This window comes from Pyxicephalus adspersus, chromosome 12 (assembly GCF_032062135.1).
Source record: "Pyxicephalus adspersus chromosome 12, UCB_Pads_2.0, whole genome shotgun sequence".
In the NCBI taxonomy this organism is placed as follows: Eukaryota; Metazoa; Chordata; class Amphibia; order Anura; family Pyxicephalidae; genus Pyxicephalus; species Pyxicephalus adspersus.
Genome location: NC_092869.1, coordinates 46086983 through 46105896, shown reverse-complemented (window position 1 = coordinate 46105896; position 18914 = coordinate 46086983). Strand labels below are relative to the sequence as shown.

General features: G+C 41.5%; 1 protein-coding gene across 1 annotated transcript; it reads right to left on the bottom strand.

The window, feature by feature from the left end:
- Positions 1-2308: 2308 nt before the first annotated feature.
- Positions 2309-15313, bottom strand: CPSF2 (cleavage and polyadenylation specific factor 2). Its single transcript, XM_072427708.1, has 15 exons — positions 15203-15313; positions 13555-13722; positions 11987-12146; positions 11796-11901; positions 11569-11698; positions 10769-10884; positions 10037-10224; positions 9567-9857; positions 7986-8086; positions 7632-7832; positions 7397-7549; positions 6081-6306; positions 5562-5864; positions 4481-4615; positions 2309-2981 (listed from the first exon to the last, which is right to left on the bottom strand). Exons 2-15 carry the CDS (start codon positions 13701-13703, stop codon positions 2889-2891), a joined length of 2352 nt encoding a protein of 783 aa, XP_072283809.1. The 5' UTR covers positions 13704-13722; positions 15203-15313; the 3' UTR covers positions 2309-2888.
- Between the last annotated feature and the right edge of the window lie 3601 nt (positions 15314-18914).

Below are 18914 nucleotides of genomic sequence, written 5' to 3'. Positions count from 1 at the left end.
TTCTCCATCTGAAAGGTGACAACACAGAAGAACAATGCAGACACAGGGACAGCCTTGTCAGGCATTAGAGTGTAAGCTCTTCTACATTGAGGATGTATTAATATTAATATTATTATAGTGCTGGGTTACTATTGCAGTGCTGTACAAGTCCATAGTCATGTCACTAACTGTTCTTTTAAAGGAGCTCACAATCTAATGTCCCTACCACAGTCATTTGTCTTTAATACAGTCTAACAGCAATTTTGGGGGGAGCCAATTTTAGAATGTGGGAGAAAACCTGAGTACCCGGAGTACCTGCAAACTCCATGCAGATAGTGTCCTGGCCGAGATTTGAGCCTGGGACCCAGCGATGCAAAGGCCAGAGTGCCAACCACTGAGCCACCGTGCTGATGCGATTTGTTCTTTGTACAGAGCTGAAAATAAATGAAATGAATCTGCATGTCCCGAGTGAATCCATCCATAAAGCTTCGGCCAAGCTCGCTGTCTAACCTACTTTGGAGAAACAACTGGCAGGATCTCATCGGTTCCTCTGGGCCTTGTGTCTTCCCGAGCCCCATTGTTCTATCTCAAAGCTTTGTGCTTTATCTATAAAGAGATGCGAGACGTGTGAATGACATGTTGTGCCGCGCACACAGTTATCGGGAATTTCACACAGCCACCTCGTTACTGGATAATGAGCGCAAGGGCCAAGCGCGCGGCTGTCGGTGGATTCACCTCGCTGGAGAATGCGGGGACATTAAAGGAGCCTTTGAAGGGGGTCTCAAAGGACCTGTCCGTTCCCTGACTGCCGCTTCATGGAATGGATACGTTTGCTGTGATCAAGGGATTGTAACATTATGAAAAGATGCCATTACCTACAGGAGAAAAAAAAACTGGAGTGCGGCTGGGAGCCGGGGGGATTGCTCACCGTATGCAGGATTCAATTAATTTCAATAATGATCTTGCATTAAGTCTTGAACATCCTTGCAGATTATGCCCCAGCGTTACCTCCGACCTCCCCCTCATTTATTTTGACCTCCGCCCTTCCCTGCACATTGGAGGCTGCAACAAGTCATTAAAAATCTGTCTCACTTCCTGGCTGGAAGACACTCAGCCTCATCTAGTGCTTTACTTCCTGCCATGGAGGTCTCTATCCCACCCCTAAAATGAATTAAATGTGGGTGTTACCTAGGGCAATCAGCATGCAAATGAAGTCCGCCTAGGATTCCCATTGCCCTGCAGTTAGCATTTCTTCATGCCAGTGAATTGCTGCATCAGAGGAAAAGATATACATAGCCTTCTACCCACAGCGAGTAGTTCAGTACTGCTCACTGCTGCTGTCAAAGCTAAAGATGCTGGCAGTGACCGAGCTGCTGTCAAGGTGCATGGGGTTGCTTGATTCCCCTGCAGACTGACACCCACTATTTGGAATATATTGATATTTGAATGACTCCTTCCACTCCTTGCATCAGGACTTGATTGGGGAGTACTGAGGACAGGGTGCTGTGATGATTTCAGGAACTCATTCACAGCACCCTTCTGGCCCCTCCCCACCAGCATTGCATACAGGAGCAATCACTGGCTATCAATGGGTCTATTACAAAAAACAGAAAGGTTTCTTGTAGATGCAACCCCAGAACTACATCTCCATAGAGCCCTTTCCCTACACACAGTGGGTGGGCAGACTTGCCAAGGCATTAGCTTTGTTATACTGGGTGGGGTTCTGTAGTCCAGCAAACAAAGAAGCTGAGCAGAGTGGATAAAAATGCTCAAGTGCAGCAGAAGCAGCATTGTCAGCTCATTATGAGAAGTTAGGAGGTCTTTTCTTGCACGGTTTCAACATGATAAAGATGGGGAAATGTCCACGTGTTTGCATCTTTTGAAATATTGTCTTTTATTAAATCCTCAGCCCCTACTGAATTCGACCCACCTGGAACCATTACCTTTCTTCGAGATGCAGTGATCCTTTCATACAGGTCTGACAACTGACCAGCTCCTCTTCCTTCTGCGTATGCACACACAGGCTCATTAATTCCATTGGACAAGCTGTACTCTGGAGGCCGCCATGAATACAGCTACTGATAGGAATGAATAAGGGCTGTAAAGTGAGAGCTGATACATACCTAAGAACACAAATCACTCATTACCTGTGCACAAATCATGGAATATTATATCCAATGATAATACCACTTTGAGGATTTTAGGTTGCCTGTATTTTACCAGTTAGGTACGGTTATGCTTAGCACCTTAATTTACCGTAAATTAATTTCCAAATCCGGCGCCCCCTGGTGATAAAAAGCTGCAAATACTAAACAAGCAAACAACACAGACAAGTTCAGTTCAACTTTACTGAAGATTTCAGACAAATTCATTGCAATGTTGTCACTTCAACAGTGCAGTCAAGTTAACCCCACAGTTCTATATTACAAGCGATCACTGGACCTCAGACAATAGAGGCAATCAGAACGACGCAGTCAGATGGGCCTAGGTGGAAAGGTTTATATTATTATACAGAGAAGTCCTGCAATAGAACGTTTAGTAGAAATGCCACAAATGCATTTTTTCATTACTTTTCTTTGACAATATGAGCTTTTATATTAAACATTTATGAAGAGCAAAAAACTATTTTTTATATTATCTTGATAATTTTTTTTAAAGGCCCCAAATTCTCACTGCTAAACACACAAAATGATATACATCAGGAAAAATTCTAAAAACAAAAACACAGCTCGAGCTTCTGCTTTTAAACAAAACCCTCACAAAGGTTGTAGGGCTGAACATGACTTTCCTCCATAATAAATTGGAAGAGTACAAAAATATATATAAAAAAAAAAGTCGTAAGAATCAGCGGTCTTGTTGTCAGGTGATGGAGATTTGAAGGTACAAAAGGCTCTCCCAGTAATCTCCAATCAAACAATGGCGTACTGGGAATACAAGAGTTCCCGGATTTTGTAAAAGTCCTCACAGATGCACCCCTCTAAGCCAATGCGTCCTGTCTCCGTCTGGAAAGGAACAAAATAGGTCAAGTCAGCAATTTAATATCTGATTGTCAAGAGAAGAATCTCCCTGAATGCACACAGCCTGTAAGCAGGTATTACACCACGCCATATGGCACCACATCACACTCCATCAGCAGGCTACAGCTTTCATAGGCTCACCGAACTCTGACAGGGAAAATTGGAAAACCATTGTCCAGTCTCAAAAAAGTCCCTATTTCTGCTACGACATTCAGATATTAGAGCAAAGTCTGACATCAGTCTGTATTTTCCTATGCCCAAGGCCCATCAACACAACTTCTAAATGGGCCATTCACCAGCTGATTTTAAATAGCATATTTATGTCTTTATATTATATAATTATTATGGGATCAATTTGAACGAGGGATAATAAGTATATTTGTTCTGGTTAAAAAAAATTAATTGAGGTTCTACATGAAATAGTTTATAATTAATATATGATAGAAAATTAATAACAATTTAGGTTACATATATAGGGAAATTGTTCACATTTATTGATACTCCTATTGATCATTCCACTATACCCTTAGACTATTCTTGGAGAGAACCCCACCATGTTGTTTGTGAGATCGAGGAATGATTATGTCAACTAAAAAAAATACATTTAATGTTATTACAAAATTTTTAAAAATTAATAATATAATGTATTGTAGATCTCATATTTGAAAGATATGTTTCTAATGAAGCGGTAAATATTCCCGAGAAACATGTCAAACACACCTAATTTACTGTGAGACTTCTGTGAAGAAAGTATAATGTCATTGGAATTCTGAACATAATTTTTATCTATGTGAAATAAATTGTTTGGTTTTATAAATTGTGTGTAATTGTTTAATGCCTTAAAAGTCCAGTAATTTCATGTTTTATAGTATGTCCAGCAGCCAAGCTCAGTTAAAACGAATATATTGGAGTTGTTGTGTCTGCGTAAAAAGATTGGTCATTCTCTGAATTCATTTTTTTGATCCCAGCATTTCTGCAAGACACCACAACCGAACCATCCTTCTTAAACGCAATGACACCTCAGCTTGGTCAAGAACATAACCCCTGCCTGAAGTAGGAGCAACTTCTGTAATGTACAACATTTTCTTAGGTTGGTGTACTTGAGCCACTGACTGTGCTGAGGTGGAGGCCAGTGTCTCTGAGCCTGGAGACATTGCTAATGTAGCATCCCAAAGAAATTCCAAACCTGGAGCAGCAGCAACATACTACTCGCAGCAGGATCAGGACTCTGGCACAGTTGAGCTTAGTGGTGGGTCTCGAGAGTGTGTAGAAGAAGCAAATGGGGCCCTTCTGCCTGCAGCGCAGTCAGGCACTTGTGTTGGCTACCCTGCTTCTACCTGCCTTTCGGAGTCCTCCTGCCAGGTGCTTGGATGCGGCACAGTCACCGTGGGCCACATAAAAGGGCCAGAAAGGCTGGATTGGACCCACAGGCCTTGTGTTGGACACATGTGCTATAGACAGACAGATGGTGAGAAGCCACTTACCCTGCGAACTGCCACCAAGTTGTTACAAACAAGGACACCTCCAACAAATTCTGCCTGTATTCCTTCCCGAAGCAGGACTTGCTTGAAGTCTGATAATCTTGGCTCATTCATGAATACAGACTGATGTCCAGGAATCTGACAGACAAAGCAATTACAAGTCAGTCACAGTGGATGGAATACCCCACCTGGGTAACATGAAGTTTATTTTGTGTTTTATAACCATTTTCTTCTTTCTTTCTAGTGCTGCTAACCCCCCTGTCTTCAATACACAAGAGGGAATGAGGAAAACCCCTTTTAATGATGTTACTGGAACAAGAGCCCACCCATGGAAATATTTCTTCTCCTTTTCTGTTCTGGTGACAACTTGCTGCTACAAGCCATGTCTTGCACATGATACACAGATCCCTCCACAGCTCTTGTCCCAATTACTTTTCTGACCTGATAGAAAAATACCTCCTTAGCCGCTCTCTTCGCTCTTCCAATGACCCTTTTCTAGAGCTGCCCCAACTCTCTAGAATGGTCGTTCTCATCCTTTTCGGCTTGCTCCTACTTTCTGCTCCTTTAAAATAGCCATCAAAAACCAACACTTCACCCTCACCTACCCGTCTTCTTCTGTCCCCTAAACCCTCACTACTCACCCACCATCCCATATCCCCCCTCTTATTGTGTGATACATCCTCCACCTCCTAGATTGTAAGCTCTCCGGGGCGGGGTCCTCTCCTCCTCCTGTGTCACTGTCTGTATCTGTCTGTCATTTGCAATCCCTATTTAATATAAAGCGTTGTGTAATATGCTGGCACTAAATAAATCCTGCTTGTTAATATTAATATTGTTAATATTATTATTATTATTATTATTAATAAACTATTTTTTTTTCTGAGTACAATTTAGTTTGAAATGGACTTGGGGAGACCATATTTGCAGTCTCTGTTTCCTTCTACAGTGTGATACACAGTGATAGTGCTATAATGACTAACACGCAGTACCAAAATGTTACAGGATTACTACAATGTTAATACTGAAAAAAACTATTATAAGTGGTGGGAGCTCTCCCTAGTGGACATATAAGAACAGTGCACACCTCGTTCGTTAGCAAGGGCTCCAATGTAGGGATGATCTCACTTTCCTCAGCAAATTCTTTGTCGTCATCTCCAAACAGGCTCTTTATAGCTTTCTGATGAGCAATGGTGGAAGCATCCACTGATGGAACATCCACTTGCATGTCGCTGTCATCCCCCTCCTCTTTCAATTCTCCTTCCTCCAAGATGACCCCAGTGTCTACCTTGGACACCCGCATGTCCAGCACCCCATCTATCCAGGCGAGCTCCGTATCCTTGGCTTTGCAGAACTTGAGAGAGCTGACCAGGGAGTCCTTTAACCTGACCTGTATGGGAAGCAGTAAAGTCTCAATATTAAAGGGTTTCATGACAAATACCACAACAGTCAGTAAATATGGCTCAGGGAGGAAAAGGGAGAGTGAGCAGGAAAAGGAAAAGAGGGAGAAAGGAGAAGATATGCTTTCAATATTATACCTGTACCTGTGAACAAAGCCCAATTTTTTAGTCCTCATGGGACAGTGAAAAATGCATTATGCCATTACCTGGTAAATGTGAGTTTCACTAGTGGCATCCACAGTCTCGTGAAGTTTTGGGGTGTAAACTTTTATGTCTTTTCCTCCAAAGGCCCTGCAGGCTTCTGCAAGGTCCTGACTGGCATCTGGGGGCCCATGGACAATAACCAGCTGTCGGGGTTTCATCTGGTTAATGATCTTCTTGATGGAGTCGCCGTCAGACCGACCCTCATAGTCGATGTATGTGACCCTGGCCCTGGAAGGGAGAGGTTACACAAGAATAAAGTTAAGAAAATCAGGAGATATAAAGTTTTACCAGCAAGGAATGGTGTTACTGATCTGCATTGCTTCCTTGACATAATATTTAGCAATTCAGCTTTGTAATGACATTATTTGCAAATTAACTCTTAGACTGTAAGCTCTTCAGGACAGGATCTTCTTCTCCTCCTGTATCACGGTCTGTATCTGTCTGTCATTTGCAACCCCTATTTAATGTACAGTGCTGCGTAATATGTTGGCGCTATATAAAAACTGTTAATTAATAACTGGAAACAGATTGTTAAACATGCAGAATACAAACAGATGTAATTCTGTACTATATTTATTATAATTACTTATTTTTGCAAAACCTCAATTTGCCCCCTCAGCTCAATCCTTTGATGTGTCTACAGATGCTGCTTTTGTATTATATAGGTTTGTCTAAACTTGGGAACAATATTTTGCAATTTTGCAGCTTACCACTACATATGGTGAATGTACAGGTTCTTTTATTCAGGCATTACTTCTATTTACACACTTTCTGTCCTAAGGCATGCTTTATTATTACACCGCAATTATTCTCAAACAACTAACTGTAAGGAATTAATCTGATCACCACAGAAATGGGAGTATAATTCTTTCCCCTGGCTACCAATGTAGGAGGCATTTTCTCTCTAGTCACCAAGTAAAGGGGAAAATTTCCTCTAACCCCCAATTACCTAAAAGTTTTAGCAGGGGTTCCACTAGATCTAAAATTCCTGGATCTCATTTTAATGATTTCCCTGGGGGTAATGTATGTATGTATGTACTGTATGTATAGAGGTTTGCAGCCCTAGAACAGAAAGTCCTTCTTATCTCTGGAACATAGAAGGTGGAGGTGTTCTGTTGTCCACAGAGTAGAATTAGGCGGGCTGATGAGACTGTTTGGTATTTCAGCACAGTAAGTTATCAGCCCACAAAGTTTCTGAAAATATTACCATTTTTATGGTAATTCACAATTCACACAATTCACAATCCAGTATTTTCCAGAAGTTTTAATGTTGCGGCTTATGTCCTATCAATCTCCAACAGGGAATAGGTTCACTTACTTTATCTCCATTGCCTCTGTTGCAGAGATGCACTTTGTAGGAACATCAGACAGATCCTGGTCCATTGGTTCTTCCCCATTCGCCAAGCCAGACTCAAGCTTGCTCTTCTCCTCTTCAGTTGCTTGGAGCTCTGGAACCAGGAAATCCTCAGGCCTTATAGGAATTACAGAAATGTGTTAACCTTGATAAAAGCCGTTATATAAATCAGAAAGATCACAAATGAAAAAGGTCTCACTTTATGATTTCTCCATATTCATCCCATTTGATGCGCTCCTCAGGGGCGGGGAACATAGGGTGAGACTTTTTGGCCTGTTTAAAGAAGGAGCCCTTCCGACTGCCCTCGTTTTTCATCATCAGGTCGTGTTTGGCCTTGTGAACCATCGGCTGATCGATGTCCTCCTCTGCTTCACTTTCATCACTTGAGTCAATGTCGGCCCTGAGAGAGGAGAGAGAGGCAGAGATCCGGTTGAGAAAGACCATTATTGGATGGAGAATTATATTCTTAGATTGTAAGCTCTTCTGGGCAGGGAAATCTCTTCTTTCTGTGTCATTGTTATTAATACATTGTAAGAAACTGTGCAGTACTCACTCTTTGGACTGTTCAAGCTTCTTGGAAGCTTCTTTCTTTATCTTCTCTTTCTCTAGATATTCCTCCAGCTCCTTTCCTTCCAGTTTCACACGTTTTCTAAGCTAAAGGCATATATGGGACTATTAGCATGCAGCCAACTTTGAAGTCATTATCTATTACAGGTTTTTATTTTTACAAAAGCATAAATCACATATTTACATAAATCCTAATCCATATGGTTTCACATATCTAAAAACAGATTACATCAGACCTCACAATTTGAATCTTTGATGCCGATCCAAATACTGGGCTCTTACAGATTGAGGTCTTTTGTTTGCTCAACAGCAAAATGAAGATACCAAAAGTAAGGATACTTTGTTCTTACAGGTAGTACAATTATTCTTAAGAAAATGCAGAATCCAACATTAAAGACACAGGGTAAAGCCAAGTGAATACAATTTTTTCATTGCTTTCACTTTCTAAAACTGCCTGTTGGCAGTCCCTACACTAGACAGTAATTTAAACTTGTAAGCCATTGTGTCCCCAGGTTCCAGCAACCCCTGCTCTCTGAGCACAGAATGGTGATCAGTATTCTTCGCAGAATTGTTATTAATCTGAGTGGGAAGAAGCTGTAGGTTGGTAGTGGGCGGGGTATTGTGACCCAGCTCTTCAGTAACCACCCAAAAACATTCGGGGCGGTTACAGAAAAGTGCCGGCTATGCATCCAGCTAACAGAGGCTGAGGAGAACACCGGGTGATGATAGGCAGTAGCGTAGCTTAGTAACAGTAAGAATTTTTGTGAAACTGTTTAAAGAGAACATTATAAACTCCAAAGACTATTAAAGTGTAAGTGGATGTTGTTTTTAAAGCATTAATATTTTAGTGGCAAAAAAAAAATATAGGTGGATCATCCTCTTTAACATTTCACTGTCTGCAGTCTGTAGATCAACTGGATGGTCCATGCTTTTACCTCAATATTTTAACAGCTACCTTCAGTCATTGGACAGTCCCCTAGCTGTCAAATCCAACTGTCACGGACAGCTTTGATCTCCACTAACAATTTATTAGCCAAATCAAAGTGGTTCCGAATATTTTGGGATTATGCCACTAGCATTATGGTGATTGTGCCACTACATTAATGCAAAAAGTGCCAACAAAGCCTCAATCCTTTTTGCAATGTGTATAGGACATTTTAGAATTTAAAATTGGAAGCACAAGTGGAGCCCAAGAGAAATATGATAAAGCCTTATACATGCTGGAAAGTATGTTCATTATGTTAAATTCTTTGGTTAAAAAGGGAGTTAAAGGGAGCACTTTGACAACCTATAATAGCAGCTGACGGTTTGGAAAGTACTAGTTTAACCATGAACATTGTCTGCAGGTTTTACAATAAATATATGCAGGCTGAAAGTTTCATTCCAAAACAAAAGGGCTGTAAAGCCCAATCCAGCTAGTAAAACCATATATTATATTAATATAGCAAGAAAAAAAAAGAATACATCAAATTAGGAGCTATTAGGACTGGGACTTTGCATATTGCAAGTTCCATGTAAAACAGCTGGATTTTGTATCAATAAACTCATACCTCTAGCTGTGTCATACCTCTATATCTATGATCTTCTCAGAAGGGTTATCGATCAGGAATCGTCCAAGAGTCCCAGGGGAAGTCCGGTAGGTAAGAATGATGGAATTTTTAGGATCTTGACACCACTGGATGAACAGCTCTCTAGAAAAGCCACATTCCAGGTCAGGTTGGCTAGCCAGCACCACTTTCGGACTGGGAACACGGGCAAGGTCTGCAAAGCCGTGACATAGAGAGAGATGTCGGAACTGAAATGGATTGTTCCTCTTGTCTTCAAAACATCTCATAAGCTTATCACTCATCCATTCCACCTGCAATAAGAATACGTATTAAAATGTGAGGAGAGTCATATACTGCAAAATAACTATGACTGAGCAGTCACCAAACCAAAATACACAGCATTTACTACAGCACAAGCTTTTTCTAAAAAAACAATAAATCATAGCCTGTACATCAAAAAATAGAATTGTCACTTCGTCCTGTAACTTACCTGAGACTTTGAAAACTCCACCACATTGTAACTGACATTATTTAGAAGTGCCAGGGAGTATACTCCGAGTCCAGCATCCTTGGTTCTCCAAATCTGATCTAGCAGCTGTGCCAGTTCCAGCACTCTTCCAGCAGTGTCCACAGCGATTAGCACGTTGCCATCACCACGAAGGGTCTCCAGTACATTGGCTACACAGAAAAGAAAGGCGTTGAGTTGATACACTTCAAATGCAGGCATGTCATGAATGTATTCAACACACTTATAGGTGCATCCAGTCCTCACGTTCAACTGCCAGGAAGTTCTGATTGGACAAAGCTCTGGCACCTTTCTGCTGGCCCACCACTTTGATAAGATGCCTTAATAGCTATTAGTATTTTGGGTGGCTGAATAGGACAAGCTAGGCTGGACTGGTATTTACAAGGCCCAGGGGTGCATTATTACACAGGCCAAGCTCACAGAAGTCCAGAACTTAAAGATGCATAAACCTCATTATCTGTGCACAATCCCTGTCAGTTAGCTACTTTTGTATCATCAGACCAGGGAGAAGACTGCAAGAAAAACATGTGTATGGGAGGAGTTTGTGTTTTATTAATTAAAAAGATGGGGGGTGGATGAAAGGTTGGCGTTCTGCTTTATAGAACTTACTGACCAACATTAGAGTTGAAGTTATTAGAAATATGTAAAGTTATTAGAAATATGTAGACTGAACAGGTAGAAGGGATCAGTACATACTTAGCAGTTGTTCATCTCTTTGTTTTCTTCTTGGCTGGACATAAGTAGCATTAAAACTGTCTGTGATGAGCAGAGATGGACGACTGATCATTTCCAGTGAGCAGCCATTTAAATGTCTAAGAGAAAAAAACATAATTAGCATATAACACAATGTAAAATCCAGTAACACCAAAACTTAAGAATGATTCTGGGCTCTTTCAAAGGATGCAAGCAAAAAAAAAACTTTATATGGCAATATTACAAGATATAGGGGTCTGCCCGGGAACTCATTTGCAGAGCTTTAGCCTCTGACAATTTATAAACAATGTCTGTCATTCTTAGAAACTCTCTACAACTGATTTACTGTATATGTGAGAGAGATTGAAAACACTCACAGAATGATGTCAACTGCTAAACTGGCAACTTTGCTGGATTACCTGCCCACCAGGGGTGAGCTCAGAGTTCAGGGCTTGACAAATTTGCAAGCCAGGGTGGACATTCACAAGAAGCAAACTTTAGTGCCGCATTGACTACAAGTGGATTTTAATTGTTTGTTTATCTTACCTACCTACATCACCATCCTCTAAATTTTCCAGTATCCCCCCTTACAAATACAAGCCAACTAATGCCTGATGATGCCTGATAATCACTGCTGTGTAACATAACAAAGGGCTTCTATTGACCCTGACCAATTGTCTTTTCTCTAAACTACGCAAACATCTCCCTATCCAGTTCTCCACAGCATAAAGGTTAACTGTTCCATAGCGCCAAGTTAAGACGACCCCTTTGTGCTGTGCTCTTGAAAGACCCCCATGACTCACATCTCTCTCTTGTGGTTGAAATCTACAGCATACACAATCTCCTCCTCTCCATCCTTGACAATCTTCCATATGGTGCCTCCAATCATGTGACCAGCTGGTAATGGGGTGATGGACAAACCGTGACCTTTTCCTGAAAAAAAATTGTGGTCAGTGGTAAAATAACATAAAATCCTATATTAAAAGTCTTCCCCTACAGCTCTGGATCACAATTAATATTTAATGCATACCTTTCAAATGAACGATCTGTGAGAATTTCAGTTGCTGTATCTTGTCAAATGCTGAATCCACATCATCCAGGGTGTACAAGTTAAAATCTTCTGTGTTGTGTCGAGACTGAAATCAAAATAATTACAACATTACACCTGACACTGAAAAAAGTAAACCTGAAAAAATACGAGAAAGAAGTAGTAATACTAACCTGGTACAAGTCATACATGAACATCTGACCCATCTTGTATACAGGGATCGTTGCATATATAGCGCAGTTTAATCCTAACTTGCCCACGGCATAGGGGAGAGCTCCAAGATGTAATGGATCTGGGTGAGAAAGAAGGACAGCATCCACCTGATGGACATACCTAGGTGGAGAAAGGAAATGGTAATGCCAAGGCAATGCCTATTTGTTCATAGTTCCTTAACCCTAAAGAACAGGTTCTCTTTGTTACCAGCCCTACTGGTTGCATATAAATTAGCTGCTCCCTTTCTCTGCCAGGAAAGAAGACGGTGCAGGGCTCAACCCATCCAGGTGGGAAAAATTTGTAGGCGGGTGGCAGCCCCTGTATTGTGACCCAATTCATCAGCAACCACCCGAAAGCAGCCGGGTGGTGCGCCCGGCTAAAAAGGGCCTGGGGAGAACACTGCAGTGAGACCTATTTATACCTTAAGTAGCTATTAGGTGCAGAGTTGATGACTCTCCCTGCCTGCTACAATAGGTGCCTATATAGCCAATCACCAAGCAGTTGTCATGTGGGATAAAAAAAATGAATGGGAGGTTCATGGTAATGAACCACCCAGCTGCCTCTGATATTACCTATACTTCAGTGTTCTCCCCGGCCGCTTTTAGCTGGGTGCACCGCCTAGCAGTTTTTAGTTACCAGGTCACAATACAAGGGCCACCACTCATCTACAGCTTCTTTCTCCCAGCTTAAAAATATTTCTGTATAGAATACTTGTACTTCAGCAGAACATCAATCTTGAGGATGAAAGCAATCCCCAGATACTTACTAGATTCTAATCTGTGGGTATTAAATAAAACTTTCCAAAGAAAGATTATGTAAATTGTCATTGCTGACCTGGCTCTAAAATATACAGCTTGCCTGGTTGGTGTTCTGATCTTCTAGCTTTAATCATTTCTGAATCACTGACCCAAAACAAGTATGCAGCACAGCTAATTCCCACACAACTTGTAACAGTTATTTGCATGCTTGTTCAGGTGTGCAAATGAAACCAAAGGATTTCATTTAGATCCATTAGAATTCTATAGAATGAATTCAGTAATGGCAGCTTATATACTCTATCAGTGACAGGTCATCTTTAGGAAATATAACAAAGGTGTGACGGCCAGGGGTGCATACATATACTGTAGCGTACGCGTGGCTGTCAACAAAATCTTGGAGCTGAGAAGAATTTGACAAGAATTCAACAAATTTCTGCAAAATAATAATAATTATTTATTATATTGTTACACAGTATTTATATAGCGCCATCATAATACGAAGTGCTGTACAAAGTTCATAGTCATGTCACTAGCTGTCCCTCAGAGGAGCTCACAATCTAATATCCCTACCATAGTCATATGGCATTAATACAGTCTAGGGCCAATTTGGGGGTAAGCCAATTAACTGCATGTGGGAGGAAACTGAAGTACCCGGAGGAAACCCACACAAACACAGGGAGAATCTACAAACTCCATGCAGATAGTGTCCTAGCTGAGATTCCAACCTGCCTATCTATTAATCAGAGGAAGGTCAGACTCCTCACACCTACTTTTTGATGGCTTCGATGATCTCCATAGAAAAATTTTCATCCCAGCCACAGTCCAGGAGGAAGCGAAATTCATCCACCTGCAGCAAGTAGCAGAGGGCCGACTCTTCCTGCGCTCCAGAGAGCGTCGTCAGCTTAATGATGGAAGTCATCCTGACAGCTGCTGTATATCTGATTTGGAAATATAAAGAGGAAAAACATCAATATAATTAGAATATCTAAGATGTAAACCAAATTACTAATATCTCATTTGACCTATAACATGTTAACACAGAACCAATAAAAGTGGCAACACCAATTTATAGGCACAGCTGCAGTGATGATTTATTATAGCAAAGGTGAAAAATTGAATATTACAGAGCAGGGTTCATCAACTATTTTAACATGGGGGAAGCGTTGAAATACTTTTCAGGGACCCCCGGCTATAATTTCTGTATCCACAGCTCACAGTATATTAGTGTGGTGGTCAGTAGGAAGAATTCCTCTTACATTGCTGGCCAGTGGGAAGAATGTCACCCTTACAGATAGCCAAAAAGATCATTGGGGTCACTTACACCGACTTGAGAGGCCACATGAATACCTATGTAAAATGCTATCTGCCTGGCTGTCATACTCATCCCCTGGCTTCATTACTAAGTCACTGACCACAAAATGAGTTCAGTGGGCCTGATTGATTAACCCCCCTAGCAGTCTGATTCTGGCCGTATTTCCATGTAAAAAGTGGTACATTTTTTTGCATGGAAATTTATTTTACATTGTAGACTTTTAATTCTTAGGCATAACTCACCGACACGTCTAATAGTTGTTAAATTTAATAATAACCTTTAAAAAAGAAACACAAAAATCTGTTAAAAAAATAAACATAATGTATAATGTAAAATAACTGTACAGTAGCATATATATATATATATATATATATATATACACCCACACATATATATATATATTATATGAATATTTTTTTAATTGAATATACTATAAAACTATTTTAATTTCCCACCGCTAAGTCCCGGCCACAGCGTTGCATGCACCAACGTCACGGGAAACACCGTAGGACGTCTCTGCACTTTGCGGCTGGACATTGGAGGAGAAGGACGTGTCCCCAGGACCTGCGGGGGACCAGCAGGACGCCGGGGAACAGCGATGGAACAGGGTAAGTGGGTTTTTATTTTGCTTTTAGGTACCCCGAGTCTGACTCAGGATTACCACTTTTTGCATGTAAAATCCACCTGGAGTAAGAGTCGGGATTACTGCTAGGGGGGGTTAAAGCTCTCCATAGCTGGAGAAGATACACTTTCATCAGTGAAGCTGGGTGATCCAGCAAACCTGGAATAAATTTGTTCAAAGGCATTTGCTACCCAATGTTTTGAATTCTGGACCGGATACATTCCAGGTTTCCAGGATCACCCAGCTTCACTGATGAAAGTGTATCCTCTCCAGCCTAGGAGACCTTTAATAAATCAGGCTCAGTGACTTGGAAACTTCTGAAAACAAAGGATCAGAGTCCAGCTGCTGTAACTGTATGATGACAGGGCCTCATTAAACTGCAACCGTGGCCTTTTCTGAAGTCTGAGACCGGGAGTCTCCATTGCAACTCCTACTAATTTATTGTTATAAGTGAAAGCCGCGTGTGTTAACCACGGCCTGTTACCTGTTACAGCATTCGAGCCCTCAGGTCCCCGCTCTCCCCATACACCGGCTTCAATAGCCCTACATCCGCCACTTCCCGTCTCGCGCAAAACCGGAAGCTGCTTGGAATCGTCCAACTGTAAAACATGGAACTGAAAATATATATCAAGATCAACAACAGACTGCATCACCTCCGCTAACTGTGTATCGGCACCGTTCTGCCATCTGTAGCCAAAAACTGAGGCATTTTCCACAGTGCGTCTTAAAGAACGACATTCCTATACTATTTCCCCCCCCCAGTAGTAGAATGGTCTCGTCCCATGTGGTTTCCGGGCACAGGCGCGTCCAAATGTTCTGAACAGAGGGGGTGTTTATCTCATATATTGGTTGTTACGCCGCTTTTGGTAGCCGTATGCAGGCGCTGTACTATTTGTTTTATTAGGCGTATCCTAAAGAGACAGAATTCCTATCACTGTATTATTAAAGGTGACGTCGGGGAATTATTTTTTGATTAAGCACCCCCGAGTAACAAAGTGAACTCTTCCAGTGTCCTCTGTGTCCAGCAGAGACAGCGGGGAGTTCTGTCAGCTTTGTGCCGGCCGTGCCACTCAGGTATGTGCTGAGGCCTCAGGAACAATGGAACTATGTCATTTCTATACTCTGTGTCTTCCCTAGCCGTGTGAGCAGCGTGTGTCCCTAATACAAACATAGAGGTCCGCAGGGGCAGCTAGAAGAATGACTGGGGAGGGCAGGGGAGACCAGGGACTGTATGCGGGGGGGGTTATGGGGAGGGCAGAGTATGTACAGGGTATATACTGGAGGGGGGAGTTGGATGGAAGCTCAGGGTATATACTGGAGGGGGGGGGGCTCGGGGTATTTACTGGAGGGGGGGAGCTCAGGGTATATACTGGAGGGAGGAGGGGGGGGGGATCCAGGGATAAGGGGTGGCAGATCTAGAGGTGTCCTCAGGAGATATTTGGGAGGGGGGGGGTCACAGGAGACAAACAGCAGTGTAGATCTAGAGGTGTCCCTTATGATGGGTTGTAGGTTGGGGCCGGAAGGCTTTATAGGGGTCAGCTGGGAAAGTATTAGCAGTGATGATCCCAGACAGATGGATACATTGTGCTAAGATAAAGCACAGCTCACTATTCATCTATTGGCCATACATATTATTTAAAGGTTTTCTTCTCTTCCAGGTACCATGAATGCTATAACTTTCTTCCGGAGTTTCTGGACCTATTCCTTTTTGCCTGCTGGCTTCCTGGTCGGATTGTATTTTGATAGGAAGGATACAAAAAAGTTTTCCACACTCAGACATAAAAGCAAACTCTACGGGAGGTGAGAGATCCTTCTCAGGGGTGAACCTTTCCTGCCATGAATTTTTCTGTTCTGAATGCATTAAAGTTAAATCGTTTTTTTTTCTAAATTGTGTTTTGCAGTGCAAGTTTGATTGTTTATTTCCTACAATATGGGCTAATAATCTGGATTGCCATTGGCTGGCCATGTTGCCCGCAATGGGCTCATTATGCAGAGCAGGGACATAGAAATACTGACCCATTTTTACTGGTTTGTTTCTCGCTGGAGGAATGAACGAGGTATCGCTGCCATCAGAAGGAACAAAACCTCACTGAACCGTTCAATGACAGAGTGACCTCTGAAAATAAGGATTTCTTCTTATAGGCTGTTTATTTTTTGACATTACACTTGCCCAAAAAGGCTCTTTTTCTAAATGATTCCCCTTTCATTTCACTCTAGATTCTCCCTAAATTTTGCTAACACGAATAGCATCACAGCTGTATAATTTTGAGATTTGCCACTAGATGACGCAACAAGTCGTTTTTTTTTTTTTTTTTTATGTTACACAAACCTTCTGGTGTCTGACGAAAGACATCCCCAGCATCCCTATAGACAGACAGCACGGAGGGGTAAGGCAGGGCTCTGCCATCGACTCGCGTTGCCTTTGCGATCGTCTGGTAGCAAGTTTGACGGGGGAATCATTTATTTTTGTAGGGTACAAGTGCTTCTTCAACAATTGGCACCTTAGTGTGTCTGTGATCAGGGATATTCAGTGACAACCGGATTAAACTAAGTGTTGGTTGGGGAGCTTCTGCCAAATTTAACAAAGATGCACAACATACTTGTGAACAATGGCACATACTTACATGTGTGCAGCTGCCCTGTAATGATGAAAAGTCCAGAACCTTCCACAGCAGGGCTCCACAGCAGACTTCTTTAAAGATAGGGGATCCTTTGTGGTTATTGGAGGGTCACTGATGATGTAACTCCTGCACATGTGCAGGGTAAGCTATGCATGCGGCACCGCCACACAGAGAACTGCTCTCCACACTGCAGGGCACATGTGCTGTAGGAGCCAGGGCATCAGTTCTCTGACAAGAGACATCATATTTCTCATTTGTCAAATAGTACAACCTCCTGGCGACTTTTTGTTTTCTCATTTTAGCTCCGCTTTAAAAGCATATTTACGGAAGCTAATTTAGCAAATGAGGGGAATTGATATATTTGGTCAGGTAGAAAAAAAGGCATCAAGTTTAAGATTTGCATTTTAAAAAATGTTTTACAGTGGCTCAGTGGTTAGTAGTCCGGCCCTTTGCAGCGCTTGGACCCCGGTTCGGATCTCAGCCAGGACACTATCTGCATGGAGTTTGTAGGTTCTCCCCGTGTTTGCATGGGTTTCCTCCCACATTCCAAAAACATGCAGGTTAGGTTTTTTGGCTTAGACTATGGTAATTACACATGACTATGGTGGAGACATTAGATTGTGAGTAGGGACAGCAGCTAGTGACATGACTATGGACTTTGTACAGAGCTGCGTGATATGTCGGTGCTATATAAATACTGTGCAATAATAGTAATACAGTGTTGAAGGTTTCTATTTCATTTGTAATATATGGTATAACTTCATCCAGCACACTGTCGTTGCAAATTACAAGACCTTGTCCAGTTCACCTTATAATTATTTGCAGTTATAAAATAATTACTTTTTCTTTTTTTTCTTTCTAAAGTGCGATTGAGTCCAAGAAAGAAGCGTTATAGAGATGAACAAAGACCCGGCGATCGGTGGGAGTCTATGATGTGATTTCCTGTATAAAGTCTGTATTCGGCTCTTTAGAGTTATATATAATAAATATTTCAACATTTTTTTGTTTGTTTTATTTATTACTGCATGCAGGTCTACAAGATGGTAAATGAGAGTATATAGTGATGAGGAAAACAAACATCCTCTTATCACAGTGGAAGTTTATTTACAAGAGAAAGTTAAAGGTTAGAGATAGAGAAGCAAAAGATTAACACCTGTGGGGACCTCATTGCAGAGTGTGGAGGATCTGACTTTATAGCCATATTGAAGGCTTATTTAAGCTAAAAGTCTGGACAAGAGACATCCAGAAGCTCCCCAACATATACATAGACATATTAAATCATTCACTAGAAGTTGCACAAATTGCAAATAAACATTACAAGGAATCGTAGAACACATGAGTTTCTGTTATCTTGGATAACAATTTATCAATTGACCGTCCTTCAGAGTCCCCCAATACCTCACCAACAAGGACCTGGAGAATGAAAATTGCTTCTTATAACATTTCCTAGTACAATTCATTCCAGCAAGTGGACCTGTATTATATAAAGAACCTGGCCATAGAATATAAATAGAAAACATATCCTTTTTATATTCTTTATCAGTGGAAAAAGCAAAAAAATATGTATTAAGGACA

Bases quoted from the DNA above. Each gene is read 5' to 3' on its own strand.
- CPSF2 (XM_072427708.1), bottom strand. From the start codon at position 13,703: ATGACTTCCATCATTAAGCTGACGACGCTCTCTGGAGCGCAGGAAGAG. The intron at 10,225-10,768 runs GTATGTACTGAT...TTTTCTGTGTAG, and splicing joins AAGAGATGAACAACTGCTAA to CCAATGTACTGGAGACCCTT. The intron at 8,087-9,566 runs GTATGACACAGC...ATATGCCTTTAG, and splicing joins AGAAGATCATAGATATAGAG to CTTAGAAAACGTGTGAAACT.